General features: G+C 42.0%; 1 protein-coding gene across 1 annotated transcript in view; it reads left to right on the plus strand.

The window, feature by feature from the left end:
- Positions 1-21,069, plus strand: part of si:ch73-206d17.1 (tyrosine-protein kinase STYK1) — a 68,554-nt gene that overhangs the window by 25,929 nt on the left and 21,556 nt on the right. Inside the window, exons 4-6 of the mRNA XM_067970123.1 lie at positions 1,205-1,438; positions 7,175-7,356; positions 13,677-13,760. Coding sequence (XP_067826224.1) covers positions 1,205-1,438; positions 7,175-7,356; positions 13,677-13,760 — 500 coding nt within the window. The remainder of the gene's footprint in view (positions 1-1,204; positions 1,439-7,174; positions 7,357-13,676; positions 13,761-21,069) is intronic.

Here is a 21,069-nt window from a genome sequence, read left to right on the forward strand (position 1 = left end):
GGACAGAGGAGCCCGTGGGTCAATTTTCCCTTTACCTTGACTTGAGTAGCAGTCGGTCAGATTGCACCCAAAGTGCACTCTGTATGAAGAGACCTGAACCCTTCCCCCACCTCCATATTTGTGGGTTCAATTCATCATTATGCCCCTGACCTTGCTCTGAGCACAGCCGTGGAGGGCGATGGACTCTAGGCTGGAGATGCTTGGGTGTTTGCAGGAGCTGAAGAGAATGGCTTTGGTTTTACCAACTGTAAGCTAGCGGAAGTTTTGGTACTTCCAGATCTGAAATGTGCCAGCCGTGGCTCAGTGGTAGCACTATCGCATCTGAGTCCGAAGGTTGTAGGTTTGAGTCCCACTCCAGAGCCTTGAGCATATAATCCAGGCTGACACTTCAGTGCTGTACTGTTGGAAGTGCCGTCTTCTGGATGAGATGTTAAACTGAGGCCCTGTCTGCCCTCTCAGGTGGATGTAAAACATTCCACAGCACTGTTTCAGAGAAGAGCAGGGAAGATGCCCCGTTGTCCAAATTGGCTGGCACGATTCCCTATATTCCCCTATAGGTGCTATATAAATGGAAGTCCTTTCATTTAATTTTCCTTTCCTTAAATGTTCGATTGGCAACTGGAGACAGTGATAGGAGCAATGAGGTTAACGAAGGAGGTCGGGAGGTACAGCTGGCTGTTGTCAGCATCTATGTGAAGGCTGACCACCAAGGGGTAGTCTATAAATCAACAATACCTTGCATTTATATAGCACCTTAAACATTGAAGTGCAGGGGGACGAAGGAGCTTTATGGACATAGATGATATAACTTGCTGTGTGGGGGAAAATAAAAACTAATTTTAAATGTGTTCTATCCTCTCCTCTTCCAAAGCACATTGATGGAAACTGCTTGTTGATGCCACTCTGTCATATCCTCCACTGGGACTATCACCTGATGCACTCTGATTGTGTTTCCTCAAAGTGCTCTCATTCTGACAGTTTCAAAAAATGTTGATTTTGGCTGCTTAAGTTTTGCATTTCTCTGATTCTGAAGTATTCTGAACCCCTGCCCCAGTCATTTAATTCCCTTCCAGGTATCGCTGTATAATTCATATCACCCAAAGACTGAATCTGAAATCAGTTTCCTGTATTTTTTTACTTGTGTGATCGCAGCCTGTTTTACTTTTGGAGTGAGTGTAATTTTTGAACCTGAATCTTTCTCTAGACAAACCTCGGTCTCTGAACCGGTTGGGGAATGAATATGAAACAGTGACCAGCACAACAGAACGGATTCTGGCAGCCAGGGATCCCTCTCTCAAACGGTGGGAAATTCCACCAGAAAATGTAACTGCGAATTTGGAATATATGCAGAGTGGGAGTTATGGACCAATATATACGGCCAGTATCCTCCCCATGGATGGGTCTGGAGAAGTGAAAGCTGTGCTCAAAGCTCTCCACGGTAAGTGAGGAATGCTTCTTCACACTTTCCGTTCACTCCACTCCTCCTCCCCATTTTTTACTGACTCAATCTCACTTTTCACAGTTGCCTCTAACTGTGGGATAAATGGTTCGCTTGAAAACTAAGGCCTTGACTAGAGGAATCTATTTTTGACTGTATAGAGATACTTTTTATATACGTTCTTAACTTTGTTTTGTCAAATGATACACATGGCCAACACTGTCCTTTATAGATGTTCATATGATGTTTATACCCAATTGGTAGCTCCCTTACAACATTGAACTTCCAACTAGAAGATTCAAATTGGAATGTTTGACATTCAGAATGTTACTCTTGCTCAGTTTCAATAGTTTAATCTATCCTATAGACTAAGCACCAGATAGTAGTAAGGAATGGGGAAAAGTCCCATTTCAATCAAGTACATCAATGGAACATTCCTAACCTGAGTTGAATCAGGAGGCATAATAGTGAGCAGTAGTAGTAGTGGTAGTACTGTAGTGGTAGTACTGTAGTGGTAGTACTGTAGTGGTAGTACTGTAGTGGTAGTACTGTAGTGGTAGTACTGGTGAGTAGTAGTGGTGAGCCTAAGGGGATGAATGCAGACTGACATTGAGTCCATTTCTTGAGCTTGTTTAAAAGTCTGATTCTTGTAGTTATGTAATGCTGGTGTGATTGCCTGGTTGGACAATGCCTAGTCAAGCCTACTCCACCATTAGATTTGATCCTGAATGTTACTTGGTTTTCTAAAGATGCCCATGAGCCTAGTTTCCTGCTAAGTGTAATTTGTGCTTTGGGTTATGTTCACTAGCTCTACTTTTGGAGAACATTCTATTTCAAGATTGCTCTCCTTTCTGAAATTGTTTCCCCATCCACAAGAGCCCTAAGCTCTAAAGCCTTCTCCCTCCTCAGTGTGTATGATAATTTCTCTCAGCGAAGACTCATCTGTTCCAGGAAGGGAGGCAAGGAAAGGAAAATTGGTGAGAGAATGGGCCTGGATTTAATAGGAAAGCTGTTCCTTTTCTTGTTTCTTTCCCTGATTTTTGTTCTACTTTTTCACAGGGACAGACCCCTATTGTATATTCCAATCTCTCTTGTATCTTTTTTGATTTTCAACTTAATCACTGGTTCACTGTAGGACCTAGGCAGATGGAAATGTCTCGGTCCCTGGGGATTGGGACAGGGTCTACGTCAATGGCTGTGGTGGGCTGAGAGTCTCGTTCCACTGCCCTACCAGCGGCAAAGCAGGGACCGCGGAGTTTCAGGGCCTGTGACTGCAAAGGTGAACAGAGTTTCTTCACATTGGTGTAACCAGGTTTCTGCCGGACCTCCGGAGAAGTAATGCCAGTGGAGCGGGAGCAGCTCCGAGGAATTTCCCGGCTGTCCTCTTGCATTACATTAGGAGAAACGAGCTAACAGTAAATACATAATTTACAAGCTAAAGTCAATCAAAAAATGGAGACGTTCATTGACGTACAGTAGGGTAGAGTATAGTTGACTAGTGAATCAATAAATCAGTCGATTTCTGTTGAGTATTTGCTGTAACCTTTGCTGGTAAATATGTTTTGCAGGGCACCTATTTATAAATTATAAGTGCACAGGGAATAATTATAAATGTCCCAGTGGTACACGCCTTAACTGTAAACAATATGCCTAGAATTCCATTGCATCATCTGAATCATGTTGGAGGTGGGTGGGGGTGGGATTGGGGGGGGGGTGGGTGGGGCATATGGGATTTGTGTGTTCTATAATTTAAAAATGATTTTAGTCTGGCTGTTATTTTAGACCCCGTGATACGCATTCCATGTGCAAACTTTTTGGGTTTGATGTTTGTTACTGAGTGCAGCCACTCCAGAACTCTGATCGGTGGGGGCTGCTCTTTGAGCCTCTGTCAGAGTGACAGTGCATCTTTCCAGCTTCACCTCAGTGAATTTACGATGAAGTCTGAAGTCTGGATGTGAAGTAAAGTAAATCGGGCCAGTACTTGAAGCTGGCAGAGTTTGGAAGCATCTCTTTTGTAGTGACTTGATCCCCTAAACCTGGAAATATTCATGTATAGATTAGGCTAAAAGGTACATTTAATGACATTTTTTAAAAAAGCATTTACTAGCTCTCAGCCAGTGAGGAATAGGCATTAACTATGTGCCTGCTCCATTAATAGGGAGAGTAGTAGATCAGGCTATGGTACTGGGGTAACCAATTTATATGGACTCTCTCAGTCCATTCTAATCCTTGCTCTGTAAGGGGTCTGAAATAGTGCCTTTCTCATTCACACTTTCACTGAAGCAAAATCTGATCCCCTTTATGAATTTGTGTGCGTCTGTGTGTAGTTTTCTGGGGCAAGCAGATTTTTTGGGTGCCCAGTTTTGAGGCCTTTCATCAGCTCAATCAGGAGAAAAGATGATCTTAAGTTTGAACTTCCTGTGTTTTTACTGTAAAGAAAGAGTTGATGAGGAACACGTTGAGCGCCATTAGATGTGATGTGTGGCAGGTCTTTCCAAAGTGTACAAAGGACCTTTAGTGGCAATAAAGGGAACTGCACGCTGTGTTATAACGTTCGGTTGTTGCTGAAGTATATTGGTCAACTTTACTACCCCATAATATGCAAAGCAACATCAACCAATTAATTTATTGGCAGAATAGTTTGTAGCCGTGAAATCCTTTTTCACAATGACTTGAGCTCATTCAAAACTCTGCCCATATCCTAACTCTCACCAAGTCCCGTTCACCCATCACCCCTGTGCTCACTGACCTACGATTGGCTCCCAGTCCACCAACACCTCAATTTTAAAATTCTCAACCCTCTATGACCTCGCCCTTCCCTATCTCTGTGACCTTCTACATTCCTTCGAGAACTCTGTGTTCCTCAAACTCTGGTCCCTTGTCCATCCCCGATTTCCTTCACACCACCATTGGTGGATGTGCCTTAAGCTGTCTAGGCCCCAAGCTCTGGCATTCTTGCCCCAACCCTCTTTGCCTCTCCACCTCTCTTTCCTCCTTTGGTCTTCTGTCCTAATGTCTCCTTTGCCTCGGTGTCAATCCTTGTCTGATTACGCTCGGTGCTATATAGATTGGATTGGAGTACAGTGTAACAATCGACCGCATCACCCAGTGTGGGGTGAGGCTTTTCTGTGGAAAAATACTCTCCCCATCTATCTTGTATTTAAAAATAATTTGGAAATGATGGGGGTGAACTTTCAACTTTGCCCCCTGAGGAGTAACCTGAGGGAGCAGATTGTCTGCTCGTTGTAGAGTCAGTCCAATTTCTATTCAATTGACGTCAATGAGATAACAATCGGGAGGGTTCTATACGGTCCGGGAATCCGCTCCTTCTGCTTCATTTCCCAATATCTTCTAACTTGCCAGGCAAGGCCTTCATTTCAGGTCTCCGCACACATTTGGACAGGTAGTGGACATCCTTTTCGATATATTGACTGCACCTGACCCTTTTCTCCTTTTTGCACGAGGACCCTAGTTAGTTTAGGGTCACATGGATAATTTTTGTTAGCACAGTAGACATCCAAAGGAATGCTAATGTAGGTAAAAGACAGAGGACCCATTCATACTGACAATCTGAAATATCAGGTCTGCAAAGAAGAATTCCTTAAACTTAACCACAACTGATGGGATGAAATGATCTTGTTGAATAACTTTGAGTAGATTCCGTTTAGTTCTTAAGGGCAGGATCAACCCTCACACCTTTTAAGTGAACATTAAAGAGAAAGGAAAAAATTTGCAGGGCTACAGGGAAAGAACAGGGGACTGGGACTAACTGGATTGCTCTTACAAAAAGCTGACACAGGCTCGATGGGCCGAATGGCCGCCTTCAGTGCTGTAATGATTCTTTGATTCTAATTGGCAGATTCACAGCTTTAGCAAAGTTAGAGACTATATATTTTTTTTAAAATGATTTTCCCCAAGAGATAGTGGAACTGCTGCCCAGAGAAGGCAAATGATTTGGGATCAATTAATACTTTTTTAAAAAAAGCTGTATTGATACCAGTTCAGAAGGGGAATGAGGATTATAGAAATATTAACAACACAGCTGGATTTTCTTTCAGGCTGATTGAGGAATTTAATGTTCCCTGAAGTTAGAATCATAGACAGCTACGGCCCATTGTGTCTGTGCCGGCCGAGAAAGAGCTCTTGATCCGTAGCCCTGTAGGTTACGGCACTTCAGGTGCACATCCAGGTACTTTTTAAATGCGATGAGGGTTTCTGCCTCTACCACCCTTTCAGGCAGTGAGTTCCAGACCCCCACCACCCTCTGGGTGAAAACATTTCTCCACAGCTCCCCTCTAATCCTTCTACCAATTACTTTAAATCTATGCCCCCTGATTATTGACCTTCTGCTAATGGAAATAGGTCCTCCCTATCCACTCTATCTAGGCCCCTCATAATTTTATATACCTCAATTAAATCTCCTCAGTCTCCTCCAATCCAATGAAAACAACCCCAGCCTATCCAATCTTTCCTCATGGCTAAAATTCTCCAGTCCTGGCAACATCCTCGTAAATCACCTCTGTACCCTCTCTAGTGCAATCACATCTTTCCTGTGATGTGTTGACCAGAACTGTACGCAGTACTCAAGCTGTGGCCTAACCAATGTTTTATTCAGGTCCAGCATAACCTCCCTGCTCTTATATTCTATTTTGTAGTTAGGTGGTGTGAGGGAAGGGGTGTGGAGGAGACTGTCCATGATAGAATAATCATACAGGGACTCCGAGTGGAGCGGCCCTGATGGGTTGAATGGCCTTTGTTTGTTGAGACTTTGTTCTGCTCTTGCTCCAATAACTTGTGGAAATGAAAAAAAATTCCAATGAGGGATGTTCCTCTGATGTTGGGGGTGAAGCACATTTTTGTCAGTAGAGGGAGCTTTATCCGCACTTAATCCATGGTCTACTTTAATCCTACCTACCAGGTGGGTGGGTGGTTAAGAACGAGCAGATTACTTTCCTGCTCAGAACTTGACCCTGTCCCGTTCTGCAGGCGAATCACACTCCTACCTAAAGCAGGCGGGAGCCTCATGAATTTATGCAAATCGCGGTCCTATGATGTCAAAAGAACCCCAGTGGCATCCTAACAGGGCCCTGAGCTGGGGAGCTGCCATGGGTTTCCTGTCAGGCTGAAGAAGGTCAGCATCTGGCAAGAAGGACGAAGAGACCTACAGGTAAGTCAGTAAATGTCCTTTTGTGAGGACAGGAGGACTCTTCTAGGCCCCACGAGGAAAGTCGCGGCCTCCCCTGCCCCGGACTCGCCTCCCACGAGACCTTCCCCCGAAGCCAGAAAGTGGCCAAGGGTTGCCCGATCTTTGCTTGTTGGCCCTGCGGACTTTTCCTGCCTGAAATAGGAGGGAAATGGACCAGCGTCATTTAAATGAGGCCCGGGAGTTAAAGGACTCCGGGCCTGAAACTTAGGCCAGCAAATGCCCTGATCTTGGACTGAATTACACCGACCATGGGTGCATCAAGTGGGAAAGGAATTGTTTTTAAACTTTACATCTGCAACTAACTTCTATTAAAATGTATTTTGTTTTTTTGAAAAGATTCCTACCAAAATTCTTTGAACAACACAGTCCATTTAATAATTTGTAAAACATGACCATGAACAGCTGGTTTTTACACATGTGCCTCTGAACCGCTTTGACAAAGGCCTTGCAGAATAGTTTTCTCGAGCTTAAATTTATCAGTACGCGCGATCTCCGAAACTGAGCGTGTGTTTTTGGATGGTTTTTGTTAGATAATGCAAGTTCGAAGGAGTTGATGGACTTCTTGGATCTGCTGAAGTTCCACGTGACAGTCTGTAACCACGAGTCCATTGTGAAGCCGCTGGGATGTCGGGCGGAGAAGCTGCCCCTGTACCTGTTTCTGGAGTACGTGAGCGGGGGAAGCCTATTGCACTGCTTGTGGCAATTCCGCGAGGTCTGTAACTGATTCATTTTGTTCGTTTTTTAAAAAAAAAGCTTTAAAAGTTCATTATTGAAATGGTTTCACTCACCATGGGAGAGCCATTGTTTCAATGTAAATAGTGATGTTATTTTGTAGAATAATTATTGTATAATTCCCACACATTTAATGAGCTGTGACTGAAAGTGCCCATCGCCTAATGATCAACGGCATTACCATCACCGAATCCCCCACCATCAACATCCTGGGGATCACCATTGACCAGAAACTCAACTGGACCAGCCACATAAATGCCGTGGCTACTACAGCAGGTCAGAGGCTAGGTATTTTGTGTCGAGTGGCTCACCTCCTGACTTCCCAAAGTCTCTCCACCACCACAAGGCACAAGTCAGGAGTGTGATGGAATGCTCTCCAGTTGCCTGGATGAGTGCAGCTCCAACTACACTCAAGAAGCTCGACACCATCCAGGACAGAGCAGCCCACTTGATCGGTAGCCCATCCATCACCTTAAACATTCACTCCCTCCACCACTTGCCAAGGCTTCATCAATAGCACTTCTCATAATCCGCGACCTCCACCACCTAAAAGGACAAGGGCAGCGGATGCATTGGAACACCATCACCTCCAAGTCACACACCATACAGACCTGGAAATATATCGCCGTTCTTCATCACTGGGTCAAAATCCTGGAACTCCCTACCTAACAGCATTGTGGGAGAACCTTTACCACATGAAAATCAGTGGTTCAAGAAGGCGGCCCACCACCACCTTCTCAGGAGTAACTTGGGATGGGAAATAAATGCCGGCCTTGCCACTGAGCCATGACTGGCACCATAATCTATCATCAGGAATAGTGACTCAGCAGTTGGACAAGTATGAACTGATCAAAGTAGAGTCAGCATGGACTTGTGAAGGGCAGGTCATGATTGACTAACCTAGTTGAATTTTTTGAGGAGGTCACTGATATGGTAGATAGGGGGGTGTCTTTGGCTGTTGTGTATAAATGGACTTCCAGAGGCATTTGATGAGGCACAACAGATCATTAGCAAAAATAAAAGCACATGGAATTGGAGGTAACCTTGTGACATCTGGAATTCCCTCCCTCAAAAGGCTATGGATGCCATGTCAGTTGAAAGCTTCAAGACAGATCAACAGATTTTTATTAGGAAGGGGTATCAAGGGATATGGATTTGAGGTAGAGATCTAATTGAATGGCAGAATAGGCTAGAGGGGCTGAATGGTTTACTCCTGTTCCTATGTAATGGAAAAGGTGTAGTGTAGATTCACTAGGCTATTACCAGTCTTGGAGAGTTATGGTAATGGAGACAGAATTGAGAAGTTGGGGCTTTTTCCACTGGAGCTGAGGGTTAAGGGATGGCCTGCTAGAGGTCTTCAAGATTATGGATGGCTCAGTGAGACAGTAAGAGAGGACACAACTTTTAAGATAATCAGAGTTAAAGGAGAAGGTAGAAATATTTCTTTGCACAGAGAATAGTTAGAATGTGGAATTCTCTTCCACAAACCATTGCTCAAGCAGAGTAGATAAATACTTTGGAAAAAGGGAAAAAGAAGTTGACTGGGCAGCTGATGCGGAGAATAATGCTGGCACAGACTTGATGGGTTGAATGACCTGTTTCTGTGCTGGAACATTCTATATCTGAAAGCTCTCGGGTACTTCCTACTGGCTGGTTACAGAGCAGCTCTGGTGGAGGATTTTACTGGGAAACTTTCTGACCACCTTTGCCTCACAAATAATAAGTTCACATTCTCTTTCCCTCTTCACCGGTCTCTGTCAATCATTTCTAGAACATGAATGAGAATGATCTTTTTGTGAAAGTTGTTAAAACAAGAACTAATTGATGTATCTCTGGTTTGGCATCTTAGAATTGCATAGGTTACATAGAATGTACAGCACAGAAACAGGCCATTCGGCCCAACAGGTCCATTCCGGTATTTATGCTCCACATGAACCTCCTCCCACCCTTCATCTAACCCCATCGACATATCCTTCTATTCCTTTCTCCCTCGTGTTTATCTAGCTTCCCCTTAAATGTATCTATGCTAGTCGCCTCAATTACTCCTTGTGGTAGCAAATTCCACATTCTAACCACTCTCTGGGTAAAGATGTTTCCCCTGAATTCCCTATTGGCTTTATTCGTGACTATCTTATATTTATAGCGTGTAGTTCTGGTCTCCCCTGCAAGTGGAAACATCTCCTCTACATCCACCCTATCAAACCCTTTCATAATCTTAAAGACCTCTATCAGGTCACCCCTCAGACTTTCTTGTAGAGAAAAGAGCTCCAGTTCTGGTATCATGCTAGTAAATCTTTTTTGCACCTTCTCCAGTGCCTCTATATCCTTTTTATAATATGGGGACCAGAACTGTTCACAATACTACATATGTGGTCTAACCAAGGTTCTATACAAGATTAACATAACTTCTCTGCTTTTCAATTTTATCCCTCTAGAAATGAACCGCAGTGCTTGGTTTGCTTTTTTTTTTAATGACCTGTTTAACCTGCGTTGCAACTTTTAGTGATTTGTGTATCTGTACCCCCAGATCCCTATGATCCTCTACCTCACTTAGACTCTTATTTCCCAGGCAGTATGAGGCCTCCTTACTCTTCCTACCAAAATGTACCACCTCACATTTATCTACATTGAAATTCATTCTGCAAGTTCATTAATGTCTTCCTGTATTTTTTGCCACAGCCCCCCTCAGTATTAACTATGCCTCCTAGTTTGGTGTTGTCCGCAAATTTAGAAATTGTACTTCAGATTCCCAAGTCCAAATCGTTTATGTAAATGGTGAACAACGGTGGTCCCAGCACCAATCCTTGTGGAACACCACTTCCTACCTTTTGCCAGTCTGAGTAACTACCTTTAAACCCCAACTCTGTTTTCTGTTCTGTAGCCAGCTTGCTATCCATTCTGCTACTTGTCCCCTGACTCCACGTGCTCTGACCTTAGGCATGAGACTCCTATGCAGTACCTTTTGAAAATCCAAATATATTACATCTACTACATAGCCCTTGTCTACCTTTTCTGTTACTACTTCAAAGAATTCAATAAGGTTGGTCAAGCATGACCTTCCCTTTCGAAATCCGTGCTGACTATTCTTTATATTTTCAGTTTCTAGATGTTTTTCTGTTTATATCTATAAGTAAGGATTCAGTTATCTTCCCTACCACCAATGTTAAGCTAACCGGTCTATAGTTCCCTGGACTGGCTCTATCTCCCTTTTTAAATATAGGAATCACATTAGCTATCAGCCAGTCCTCTGGCACTATTCCTTTTTCTAATTAATTTTTATATATATGTGATTGTGCCTCTGCTATCTCCTCCCTAACTTCTTTTAATATGTGCAGATGCAGTCCATCAGACCAGGGATCTTATCCTCTCTCTAAGTTTGATTAGTTTACCAATTACTTCCCCCCTTTCTATCTTAAATGTATTTATATCTTTTTTGATCTTTTTTTAATTTCATACCCACCATATTTGCCTCCGTATTTGCCAGGGAGACTAAGTAATTATTTAATATTTCTGTTATTTTGCAATCATTACCTGTGAGTCTATCGTATGTTTCCCTTAGTGTCCCTATCCCTATCCTGATTTTTCTTGTTATTTATGTGTCTGTAGAATACTTTACTATTTGTTTTTATATTCCTTGATAATTTAATTTAGTAGTTTCTCTTTGCCTTCCTAATTTTTTTTGGACTTCTTTCCTAACCTTTTTATATTCCCTTTTACCATCCTCTCCTTTATTGTCTATGTACTTAGTACATGTCTTTTTCTTTAGTTTCAATTTTGCCCTTATTTCTTTATTCATCCATGGTGTGTCATTACTGGCTAGTTTGTACTTGCTTTTTAGTGGGATATATTTCTCTGGGACTCTATAGATCACTGTTTTAAATATTTCCCACTGCTGTTGTATTTCTTTTGTCAGTAAATTTTTCCAATTTATTTCACCTCATTCCATTTTCATCCCCTTAAAATCAGCTTCTTTTCAATGTATTGCTTTGGTCTGTCTTATTTATATCCTTACCAATCTTTATCTTAAAACTTATTATGTTATGCTCGCTATTGCCTAGATGTTCCCCTACACTTACTTCTCATCTGTTCTGGTTCATTTCCCATTACTAGATCCAGCAGTGCTTCCTCTCTTGGGCTTTTTACATACTGGGTAAGAAAGGAGTCCTGCACACATTGTAAAAACTCTGTACCTATCTCTTGCCAGTTTATTTGGGGATAGTTAAAATCTCCCATGATTATTATTCCATGTCCTTTGCTCATTTCACATATTTGCTTGCATAGTTTCCCCCCCACCTCCTTTCCACTATTAGGTGGTCTGTAATATACCCCTATTAGTGTGATTGATCTCATCTTTTATTTCAATCCGTAAGGATTCTGTTTCTATCCTTCTGTTAGATATGTCCCTTTTTCTTCTGCTCTTATGTTATCTCTAATTAGTACAGCTACTCTACCCCCTTCTTCCTTCCCTATCCTTTCTGATGGTTATAACCTGCAATATTTAGTTGCCAGTCCTGTTCTTTATGTAGCCATGTTACAGTTATTCCTACTACATCTGGTTCCTCTCTATGGATTATTGCCTCCAGTTCCCCAGTTTTATTTTGGACGCTGTGTACATTGCTGTATGGGCAGTTTTATTTGTCTTTAATTGTTCCTGTTACTTTTATATTTCTGTTTTATAACTGTATTTGTTCCTTGACCGTTTTATTATCTTTATTCCTTACCCTGGTCTGACCTTTACTCTCATCTCCTGTTTCTTTTATCTTTAGGCTTTTGTTATTGCAACCAGATCCCTTCCCCCATCTTACTAGTTTAAAGCCTCAAGCACTGCCCTATTTATCCTTTCTGCCAGGACTCTGGTCCCATTCCGGGTTCAGGTGGAACCCGTCCCAGCGGTACAGCTCCTTCCTGTCCCAGTACTGGTGCCAGTGTCCCATGTAATGGAACCCCTCCTTCCCACACCAGTCTTTCAGCCACGCATTCACCTTCCTGACCTGCCGTTCCCTGTACCAATTAGAATGTGGCTCGGGTAGTAATCCTGAGATTGCCACCCGTGAGGTCCTGTTCTTTTAATTTAGTTCCTAGCTTCTGATATTCCCTTGCAGGACCTCCTCCTTGTTCTTCCTTATGCCATTGGTGGCTACATGGACCATGACAACTGGATCCGTTCCCTCCCTTTCCAAGTTCCTCTCCAGTTGCTCTGAGATGTCCTTTTACCCTTGCACCAGATAGGCAACAAACCCTCCTGGGCTCTCGGTTGCAACTGCAGAGGACACTATATCTGTCCTCCAAGTTATAGAATCTGAACCTGCCTCCTCAGCACCCCACCCCACCCCCCCCACCCCCACCCGTTGGACTGCCTCATGTGCCACAGTGCAATGGTTAGTATTCTGGGCATCCTCCCTGCAGCCTTCATCCTTATCCTCATAGGTATCAAGTCCCTCATACCTGTTGGATAGGACCAGTATCTGCGGGACCTCCTTCTCTACCTCTCCTAGGTTCGCCCTGCCCTGCCGACTAACAGTCACACTCTCCCCTTCCTGCAGCTGTGCTTTCCTCTGAGGTGTGACTGTACCCTGGAAAAAAACGACCTAGATATTCCTCCCCCTCCCTTATGTGTCGGAGTGTCTCTAACTCGCACTCCAGCTCAAAGACTCTGAGCCGGAGTGTCTCAAACCAGAGGCATTTACTGCAGATGTGGCAATCTGGGACTGCCTTACTGTCCACAAACTCCCACATATTACAGTCCTGACACACAGCCTAGACTGTCATTTCTAGTCTTTATTTATTATCAGTTTATTTCTAGGACTAATATAATCTAGATCTCAAGTGATTCTATTTAGTAAATGGATTTAGCTTGATTTCAAAATAATTAGTAATTACTTAGTCTTTTTAAAATTTTTTTAAATTTTAAGTTTTAAAAGTTGACAGATTAGTTGATAGTCCCTTGGTGTAAATCACTTAGCACCTCCTTCTTCTGCGCCTAATTCCCACACTCACCAAATTCCCAGTTGAAAGTCGTCACTCTGTTAGCAATTCACTCCATTAGAAGTTCGCTCTCTGTCCTTACCAACCTCTGTGCTCAATCTTAACCACTGACTGGTAATATTCAATATAATGAATGTTAAAATAAAGCTTTTTTTTAATCCCAATTTACAATTTGCACCTTTTTTCTATGTGATGGGAATAAATCCTAAATTTATTCTATACTTTTAGAATTCAATTTTTGGATCACAATGTTTGAATTTATTTGGTGTACACTTTTTTTTTCTAATGTCTGTTTAATTTTTTTTCTATTTACAGGGTGAAGTTAGACCTGGAGAAGGAGTATTTAGCCTCACTGAGAAAAGTGTGTATAGCATTGCAAAACAAGTAGCATGTGGACTGGTAGGTTTACAGCTGGAATTCTGCTTTAACTTGTGCACACCAGATTTAACGGTTAGATTCATGATGAATTTCTGCTGTGCACTGTCACTGGGGAAATACTTAACAGTCACTACCAAAGATATACAGACAGTGAAGGGTATTTTATGTGTGAATTTTGATTGTTATAAATGCTTAGTCTGACTGGCCAGTACTAGCTCATGGTGGTCAAGAGCAATGTGGGCCCCTTAAAAACTGATAATGGTGATATTGTAAATGAAAATAAGGAAATGGACATGTTAAATAATTACCTTGCCTCAGTATTTACAGTAGAGGAAGAGGATAGCTTGCCGGACACCCCAAGGTAACTAATTTTGACTTGCCATAATTAACATAAGCAAATTAACAGTAATGAAGAAAATAATGGCACTAAAGAGTAACAAATCCCCAGGACCAGATGGTTTCCAACCCAGAGTTTTAAAGGAAGTCGGTGAGAACATTGCAGAAGCCCTAACTATAATCTTCCAAAATTCTCTTAATTCAGGAACCGTTCCTTTTAGATTGGAAAATTGCACATGTCCCTCCTCTATTTAAGAAAGGTGAGAGGGAAACCAGGGAATTATAGACCAGTTAGCCTACAATCTGTTGTTGGGAAATTACTAGAGTCTATAATTAAGGATAGAGTGACTGAACACCTTGAAAATTTTCAGCTGATCAGCGAGCCAGCATGGATGAAAGGTAGGTCGTGCCTGACGAACCTGATTGAATTTTTTGAAGAGATGACTAAAGTAGTGGACAGGGGAATGTCAATGGATGTTGTTTATATGGACTTCCAGAAGGCATTTGATAAAGACCCTCATAAGATACTGTTAACGAAAGTTAAAACTCGTGGCATTGAGGGCAAATTATTGACCTGGTTAGGAAATTGGTTGAGCGGCAGGAGACAGAGAGTAAGGATAATGGGCAGGTAGTCAAATTGGCAGGATGTGACTAGTGGTGTTCCACAGGGATCTGTGTTGGGGCCTCAACTATTCACTGTATTTATTATCGAATTAAATGATCGGATAGAGAGCCACATATCCAAGTTTGCCGATGACACATAAATAGGCAGCATTGTAAGCAGTGTCATTGGAAGCAGAAAATTACAAAGAGATATTAATAAATTAAGTGAATAGGCAAAACTGTGGCAAACTGATTTCAATGTAGGCAAGTGTGAGGTCATCCACTTTGGATCTAAATGGATAGATCAGAGTATTTTCTATATGGTGAAAAGCTCAAAACAGTGGAGGCCCAAAGAGACTTAAGGGTCCATGTACATAGATCATTAAAATGTCATGGACAGGTACAGAAAATAATCAAAAAGGTTAATGGAATGCTGGCCTTTATATCTCGAGAATGAGAATACAAGGGGGTAGAAGTTATGCTACAGCTATACAAAGCCCTGGTTAGACCACACCTGGAGTACTGTGTTCAGTTCTGGGCACCGCACCATGGGAAGGATATATTGGCCTTGGAGGGAGTGCAGAGTAGATTTACTAGAATGATACCTGGACTTCAAGGGTTAAATTACGAGGAGAGATTACACAAACTAGGGTTGTATTCCCTGGAATTTAGAAGATTAAGGGGTGATTTGAACAAAGTTTTCAAGATATTAAGGGGAACTGATAGGGTAGATAGAGAGAAACTATTTCCGCTGGTTGGAGATTCTAGGACTAGGGGACATAGCCTAAAAATTAGAGCCAGGACTTTCTGGAATGAAGTTAGGAAACACTTCTACACGCAAAGGGTGGGAGAATTTGGAACTCTCTTCTGTAAATGGCAGTTGATGCTAGCTCAATTGTTGATTTTAAATCTGAGATTGATAGATTTTTATTAATCAAAGGTATTAAAGGATATGGGGCTAAGGGGGTATATGGAGTTAGGTCACAGCTCAGCCATGATCTCATTGAATGGGGTAACAGACTGGAGGGGCTAAATGGCCTAGTCCTGTTCCTATGTTTCTTCTTTTGAGGCTTGAGTTTGAATCAAGCCCAAACTGATGAGATGAAAGTTTTCTCTCTTCACCGGCTAGCCTTAAGGGTCCTAAGTGAAATAAGTTTGGGCAGTTTCAGATAAATTCCCTATCAGGTCTGTCCCTCAGACAAAACTCCCCACAATTTGGACTAACTGGCATTATTTACTCAGAGAAACTATAGAATAACTTGTGTAGCAAACATCCATTTTCACACTGGTTGACATTTGGAATGGCATATCTAATTGTGTCAGAGTAGAGGAACATTTATTCTGCACTTGGCCCAGGCTACAACTAACTTGTGTTTGCTTGATGTTGATATCTGGACTCAAAATGGAAAAGTATTTGCACTCATCAAGGTGAAGGATATCAGTGTGGGGAACAGAATACTCACTGAAAATATATAAGAAAGAAGTTCCAATGTCAAATGCTTAGTTTAAGTGGCTTCCTCCTTCCTCAGGTGAATGACATTCAACTGAGGAAGGAGGAAGCCTCCGAAAGCTTGTGAATTTTAAAATAAAATTGTTGGACTATAACTTGGTGTTGTAAAATTGTTTACAATTGTCAACCCCAGTCCATCACCGGCATCTCCACATCATAGTTTAAGTGGTGCAGCGAATTGACTTACCAATAAGATGTGCCACTGTGTAGTAAATTAGTTTGTATATAATTCTCTGGCCACAACTCAACCCCAGTTTCTCTTAAATTGTTAGGAGTCAGTTGCCCATCCAGTCAGGGATGATGCAAGATGTTCTAAATACCTCTATGTATTCTAAAAGGGCAAGCATTTCAGTAATTTCTATCTGTAGCCCAGGGAGTTGGTAACAAGAGGGCCTAAATTTAAGATCATCAAAAGAACAAAGGAAGAAGTTAAGAGGATTTTTCTTTATGTAGAGCGTTGTTAAGACATGGAATGCCCTATCAGGAACAGTGGGGGAAACAGAATCAATCATAGATTTTAAAAGGGAAGTGGATAAATATTTGAAAAAGAAAAATTTAAATTGTATGGGGAAAGGTCAGGGGAATGGAACCAGGTGGGTTAGGATGGGTAGCTGTTTCAGAAAGCAAGCTCAAATGGTCTCCTTCTGTGCTGTAAAATTGAATTTTAAAGATATTTGGATGTCAATACATCTTCAATGGAAGAATGTAAATCTTTGATAGGTTAATTCATCAAATAATGATTCCAAGTTTATAAATTGGAAACTACTCGATACTAATCACCATTAGGCATTTTGTTGGTATTTTCAATACACTAATCTGGAATGCCAGATTTCAGATAAAAATGTTTGGTGTTGGGGAATGTATCGTCTGTGCTGGTCCCAAGTCAACAGTCTCCACTCAACGGGCTGCGGGTATGGGGCACTGCGGGTATGGGGCACTGCGGGTATGGGGCGACTATACTATCACAGCAGCTCTAATCTAGAAGTTTGAAGCTAACAGCCAAAGTGAGAACCTGCCTTTCATTAATGTAAACAATTTTACAACACCAAGTTATAGTCCAGCAATTTTATTTTAAATTCACAAGCTTTCGGAGGCTTCCCCCTTCCTCAGGTGAACGATGTGAAAGGGGGAAGCCTCCGAAAGCTTGTGAATTTAAAATAAAATTGCTGGACTATAACTTGGTGTTGTAAAATTGTTTACAATTGTCAACCCCAGTCCATCACCGGCATCTCCACTTCATTAATGTACTAAATGTAATTGTATTGAAATTGATTGATTAGGAATCACTTTCACCAAAGTGAATATAAGCTTAAAATATTGAGTCTTGTCCTAATCTCCTGTTTTTCAGGTGGGGAAGATTTAATGCTTATAATTCTCTGAATTACTGAATGCAATTTGACCTCTTGCTGTGCCTTTGAAAACCTCTGGGTGGTGCTCTGTTGACACATGTTTGAACAAGGCAGTATTCAGTCCTACTGACTGAATAAAGAAACCAATGCCAAAATGGAAAATAAGGAAAAAAGGACAGCAATTTATATTTTCATGTATAAATAGTTATTTTGCACATATCTGCAGAGTTAAAGGGGTGTTTTCTCCACAGTCTTAAGCTGCTGTCCCTTTAAATCTCAATGCACACCTGGGGCCTTCCCCTACTTAGCTGGAACCAGCCTTGTTCTGGGAATACTGCCCTGTTTCTATTCATCCACTCTGCAAAAGACTTTGGCTCCATTCAGTGAGTAGAAAGCCCTTTGCTCCACCATGCAACATTTTCCCTTTAGGTTTTTGAACATTACTGTAAATAAGCTCTTTCTAAAGATTTTTTTTTTCCTGTAGTTCTGTGTGAAGTTTTTTGAAGAGCCATGCAGTGTCCCTTCTAGCGATGTCTTTGTGCTTTGGCCTACTGTCCAAGTGAAGGACTTCAAGGCCTTAGAGTGCAGAAGAGATTTACTAGAATGATACCAAGGATGAGGGACTTCAGTTATGTAGAGAGATTGGAGAAGTTGTTCTCCTTAGAACAGAGAAGGTTAAGGAGAGATTTAATAGAGGTGTTCAAAATCATGAAGGGTTTTGATAGAGTAAGTAAGGAGAAACTGTTTCCAGTGGCAGAAGGGTCAGCAACCAGAGGACGCAGATTTAAAGTGATTGGCAAAAGAGCCAGAGGCGACATGAGGAAACTTTTTTTAATGCAGTGAGTTGTTATGATCTGGAATGCGCTGCCTGAAAGGATGATGGAAGCAGATTCAATAATAACTTTCAAAAGGGAATTGGATAAATACTTGAAGGGAAAAAAATTACAAGGCTTATGGGGAATTAGCAGGGGAATGGTACTAATTGGATAGCTCTTTCAAAGAGCTGGCACAGGCATGATGGGCTGAATGGCCTCCTCCTTTGCTGCACCTACTATGATAAAGGTATTTAGCTTGTTTGAAGCTCACTAGGAAAGCTTGATACAATTCTTTCTCTTGTCTGATTGTCTGCTCTATTGGACAGTGATTTTTCTTGAGGCTGAAAGAGCTTATGATGGCTACACCCTTAAGGAAGCCTTGTTCAAGGCGTTAGGAAGGATGTCAAGGTCTTAGAGAGGGTGCAGAAAAGATTTACCAGAATGATTCCAGGGATGAGGGACTTCAGTTATGTGGATAGATTGGAGAAGCTGGGGTTGTTCTCCTTAGAGCAAAGGACGTTAAGAGGAGATTTGATTGAGGTGCTCAAAATCATGAGGGGTCTAGACAGAGTAGATAGAGTAACTGTCCCCATTAGTGGAAGGGCCGAGAACCAGGGGACACAGATTGAAGGCGATTGGCAAAAGAACCAAAGGCGACATGAGGAAAAACATTTTTACGCAGCGTGTAGTTATAATTTGGAATGCGCTGCCTGAAAGGGTGGTGGAAGCAAAATCAATAAATAAATACTTGAAGGGAAAAAATTTGCAGGGCTACAGGGAAAGAGCGGGGTCATGGGACGAACTGAATTGCTGTTACAAAGAGCTTCATGGGCCAAATAGTGACTTTCTAAATGATACACTAAGAAAGCAGTACATTAAGGCAAGTCTCATGCCTGAGGGGGGAGATATGCTTGTCCTCTCCTTCAGCATTAGTTACAAGCAATAAGCTGAAGGGTTTGTCAGTAGGTCCAACATTGAAGTTAGTAGGACAGGTAGATAAGGTGGTTAAGAAGGCATATGGGATACTTTCCTTTATTTGTTGAGGCATAGAATATAAGAGCAGGGAGGTTATGCTGGAACTGTTTAAAACACTAGTTAGGCCACAGCTAGAGTACTGCGTACAGTTCTGGTCACCCCATTACAGAAAGGATATAATTGCACTAGAGAGGGTACAGAGGACATTTACGAGGATGTTGCCAGGACTGGAAAATTTTAGCTGAGGAAAGATTGAATAGGCTGGGGTTGTTTTCTTTGGAACAGAGGAGGCTAAGGGGTGATTTAGTTGAGGTATATAAAATTATGATGACAGGACTAGATAGTAGACAGGAAGGACCCATTTCCCTTAGCAGAGAGGTTTATAACCAGGGGGCATAGATTTAAAGTGATTTGGTAGAAGGATTGGAGGGGAGCTGAGGAATGGTGGGGGTCTGGAACTCACTGCTTTGAAAGGGTGGGAGAGGCAGAAACCCTCATCACATTTAAAAAGTATCTGGATGTGCACCTGAAGTGCCATGACCTACAAGGCTACGGACCAAGTGCTGGAAAGTGGGATTAGGCTGGGCGGCTCATTTTCGGCCGGCACGGACACGATGGGCTGAATGGCCTCCTTCTGTGCTGTAAATTTTCTATGATTGACTGACTCCAGTGCCTTTTGTATAAGGCTCAGGTGTCTAGGTTACTGACTAGCATTGCTACAGCAGCATTATTATTCTCCTGTCAAATAGGACTTTCTGTATCAGAAATTATCAACAATGTATGTTTCCAGTCAATACTGTTATAAATAGTCACACCAGTTATCATCATAGTGTGAGTAGGAGAGGGTTGATGCACCAGAATCAAGTAGCTAAAGTATAGTAAACTGGTGTTTCAGAGGAGCCCTTTTAGATTGTAGCAGGATCGCAATAGTCACATTATAGTGTAGCTAAGCCTTCCATCTCCTTGATTTGGACAAAGTCTGTTGTGGATTTACCAGCCTAACACATCTCACCTGACTTCAATCTTGTTCCTTCTATATGGTCCACTACAAAGGCAATTTCAGAGGACTTGATCCAATGTGCATGGCATTAGTATTGTATTCAGGTGGTGCGTATCAATTGGGAACCCTCTTGTACCATTTATGAGAGCGCTTATCTAGGGTGTGGTGTGTGTGTGTGTGTGTAAGGGGAATCTCTGGGAATAACTGAAGACCAGGCTCTAGTATTCTATCCTTCACCTGACTATCCAACTTGTAACAGTTAGGACCTTGCGTTGTTTTAAGATGTAAACATTTTATAATTTAAGATGATCTCTATCTTTACCAAGAAGCCTTGTTTCAACATCTGCCATCTTACTATACAGGGAACTGGTTTGTCAAGATTATTTACCTCGCCTACCTGATGCTGTACTTTCTGAAATCCGTAACAACAATGAGGGTTTGATCTTTTTCTGCGTCCAATGACTGCTGGGTCCATTACTTGGTTGATTTTACTTACTGAGACGGTTTTTGACTTCCATGAGTACAATAATGATTGGCTGCCCCCCAGGCCACACCCCCTCCCCTGGATTGCATATTCCAAAATGCCGACCGGGTTAGAATCCTCCCAAGTGACTTGCTTGTGTTGATACTTCCTCCCACATTCTGCTATTTGTTGTCCACCCTTGAAACATTATAGTTTTTGGAATGTTGCAACATGACACCTCTTTATTGATTGCAAACTATTCAGTTCAGATGTTACTTT

The sequence above is a fragment of the Heptranchias perlo genome, chromosome 32, assembly GCF_035084215.1.
Source record: "Heptranchias perlo isolate sHepPer1 chromosome 32, sHepPer1.hap1, whole genome shotgun sequence".
Lineage (NCBI taxonomy): Eukaryota > Metazoa > Chordata > Chondrichthyes > Hexanchiformes > Hexanchidae > Heptranchias > Heptranchias perlo.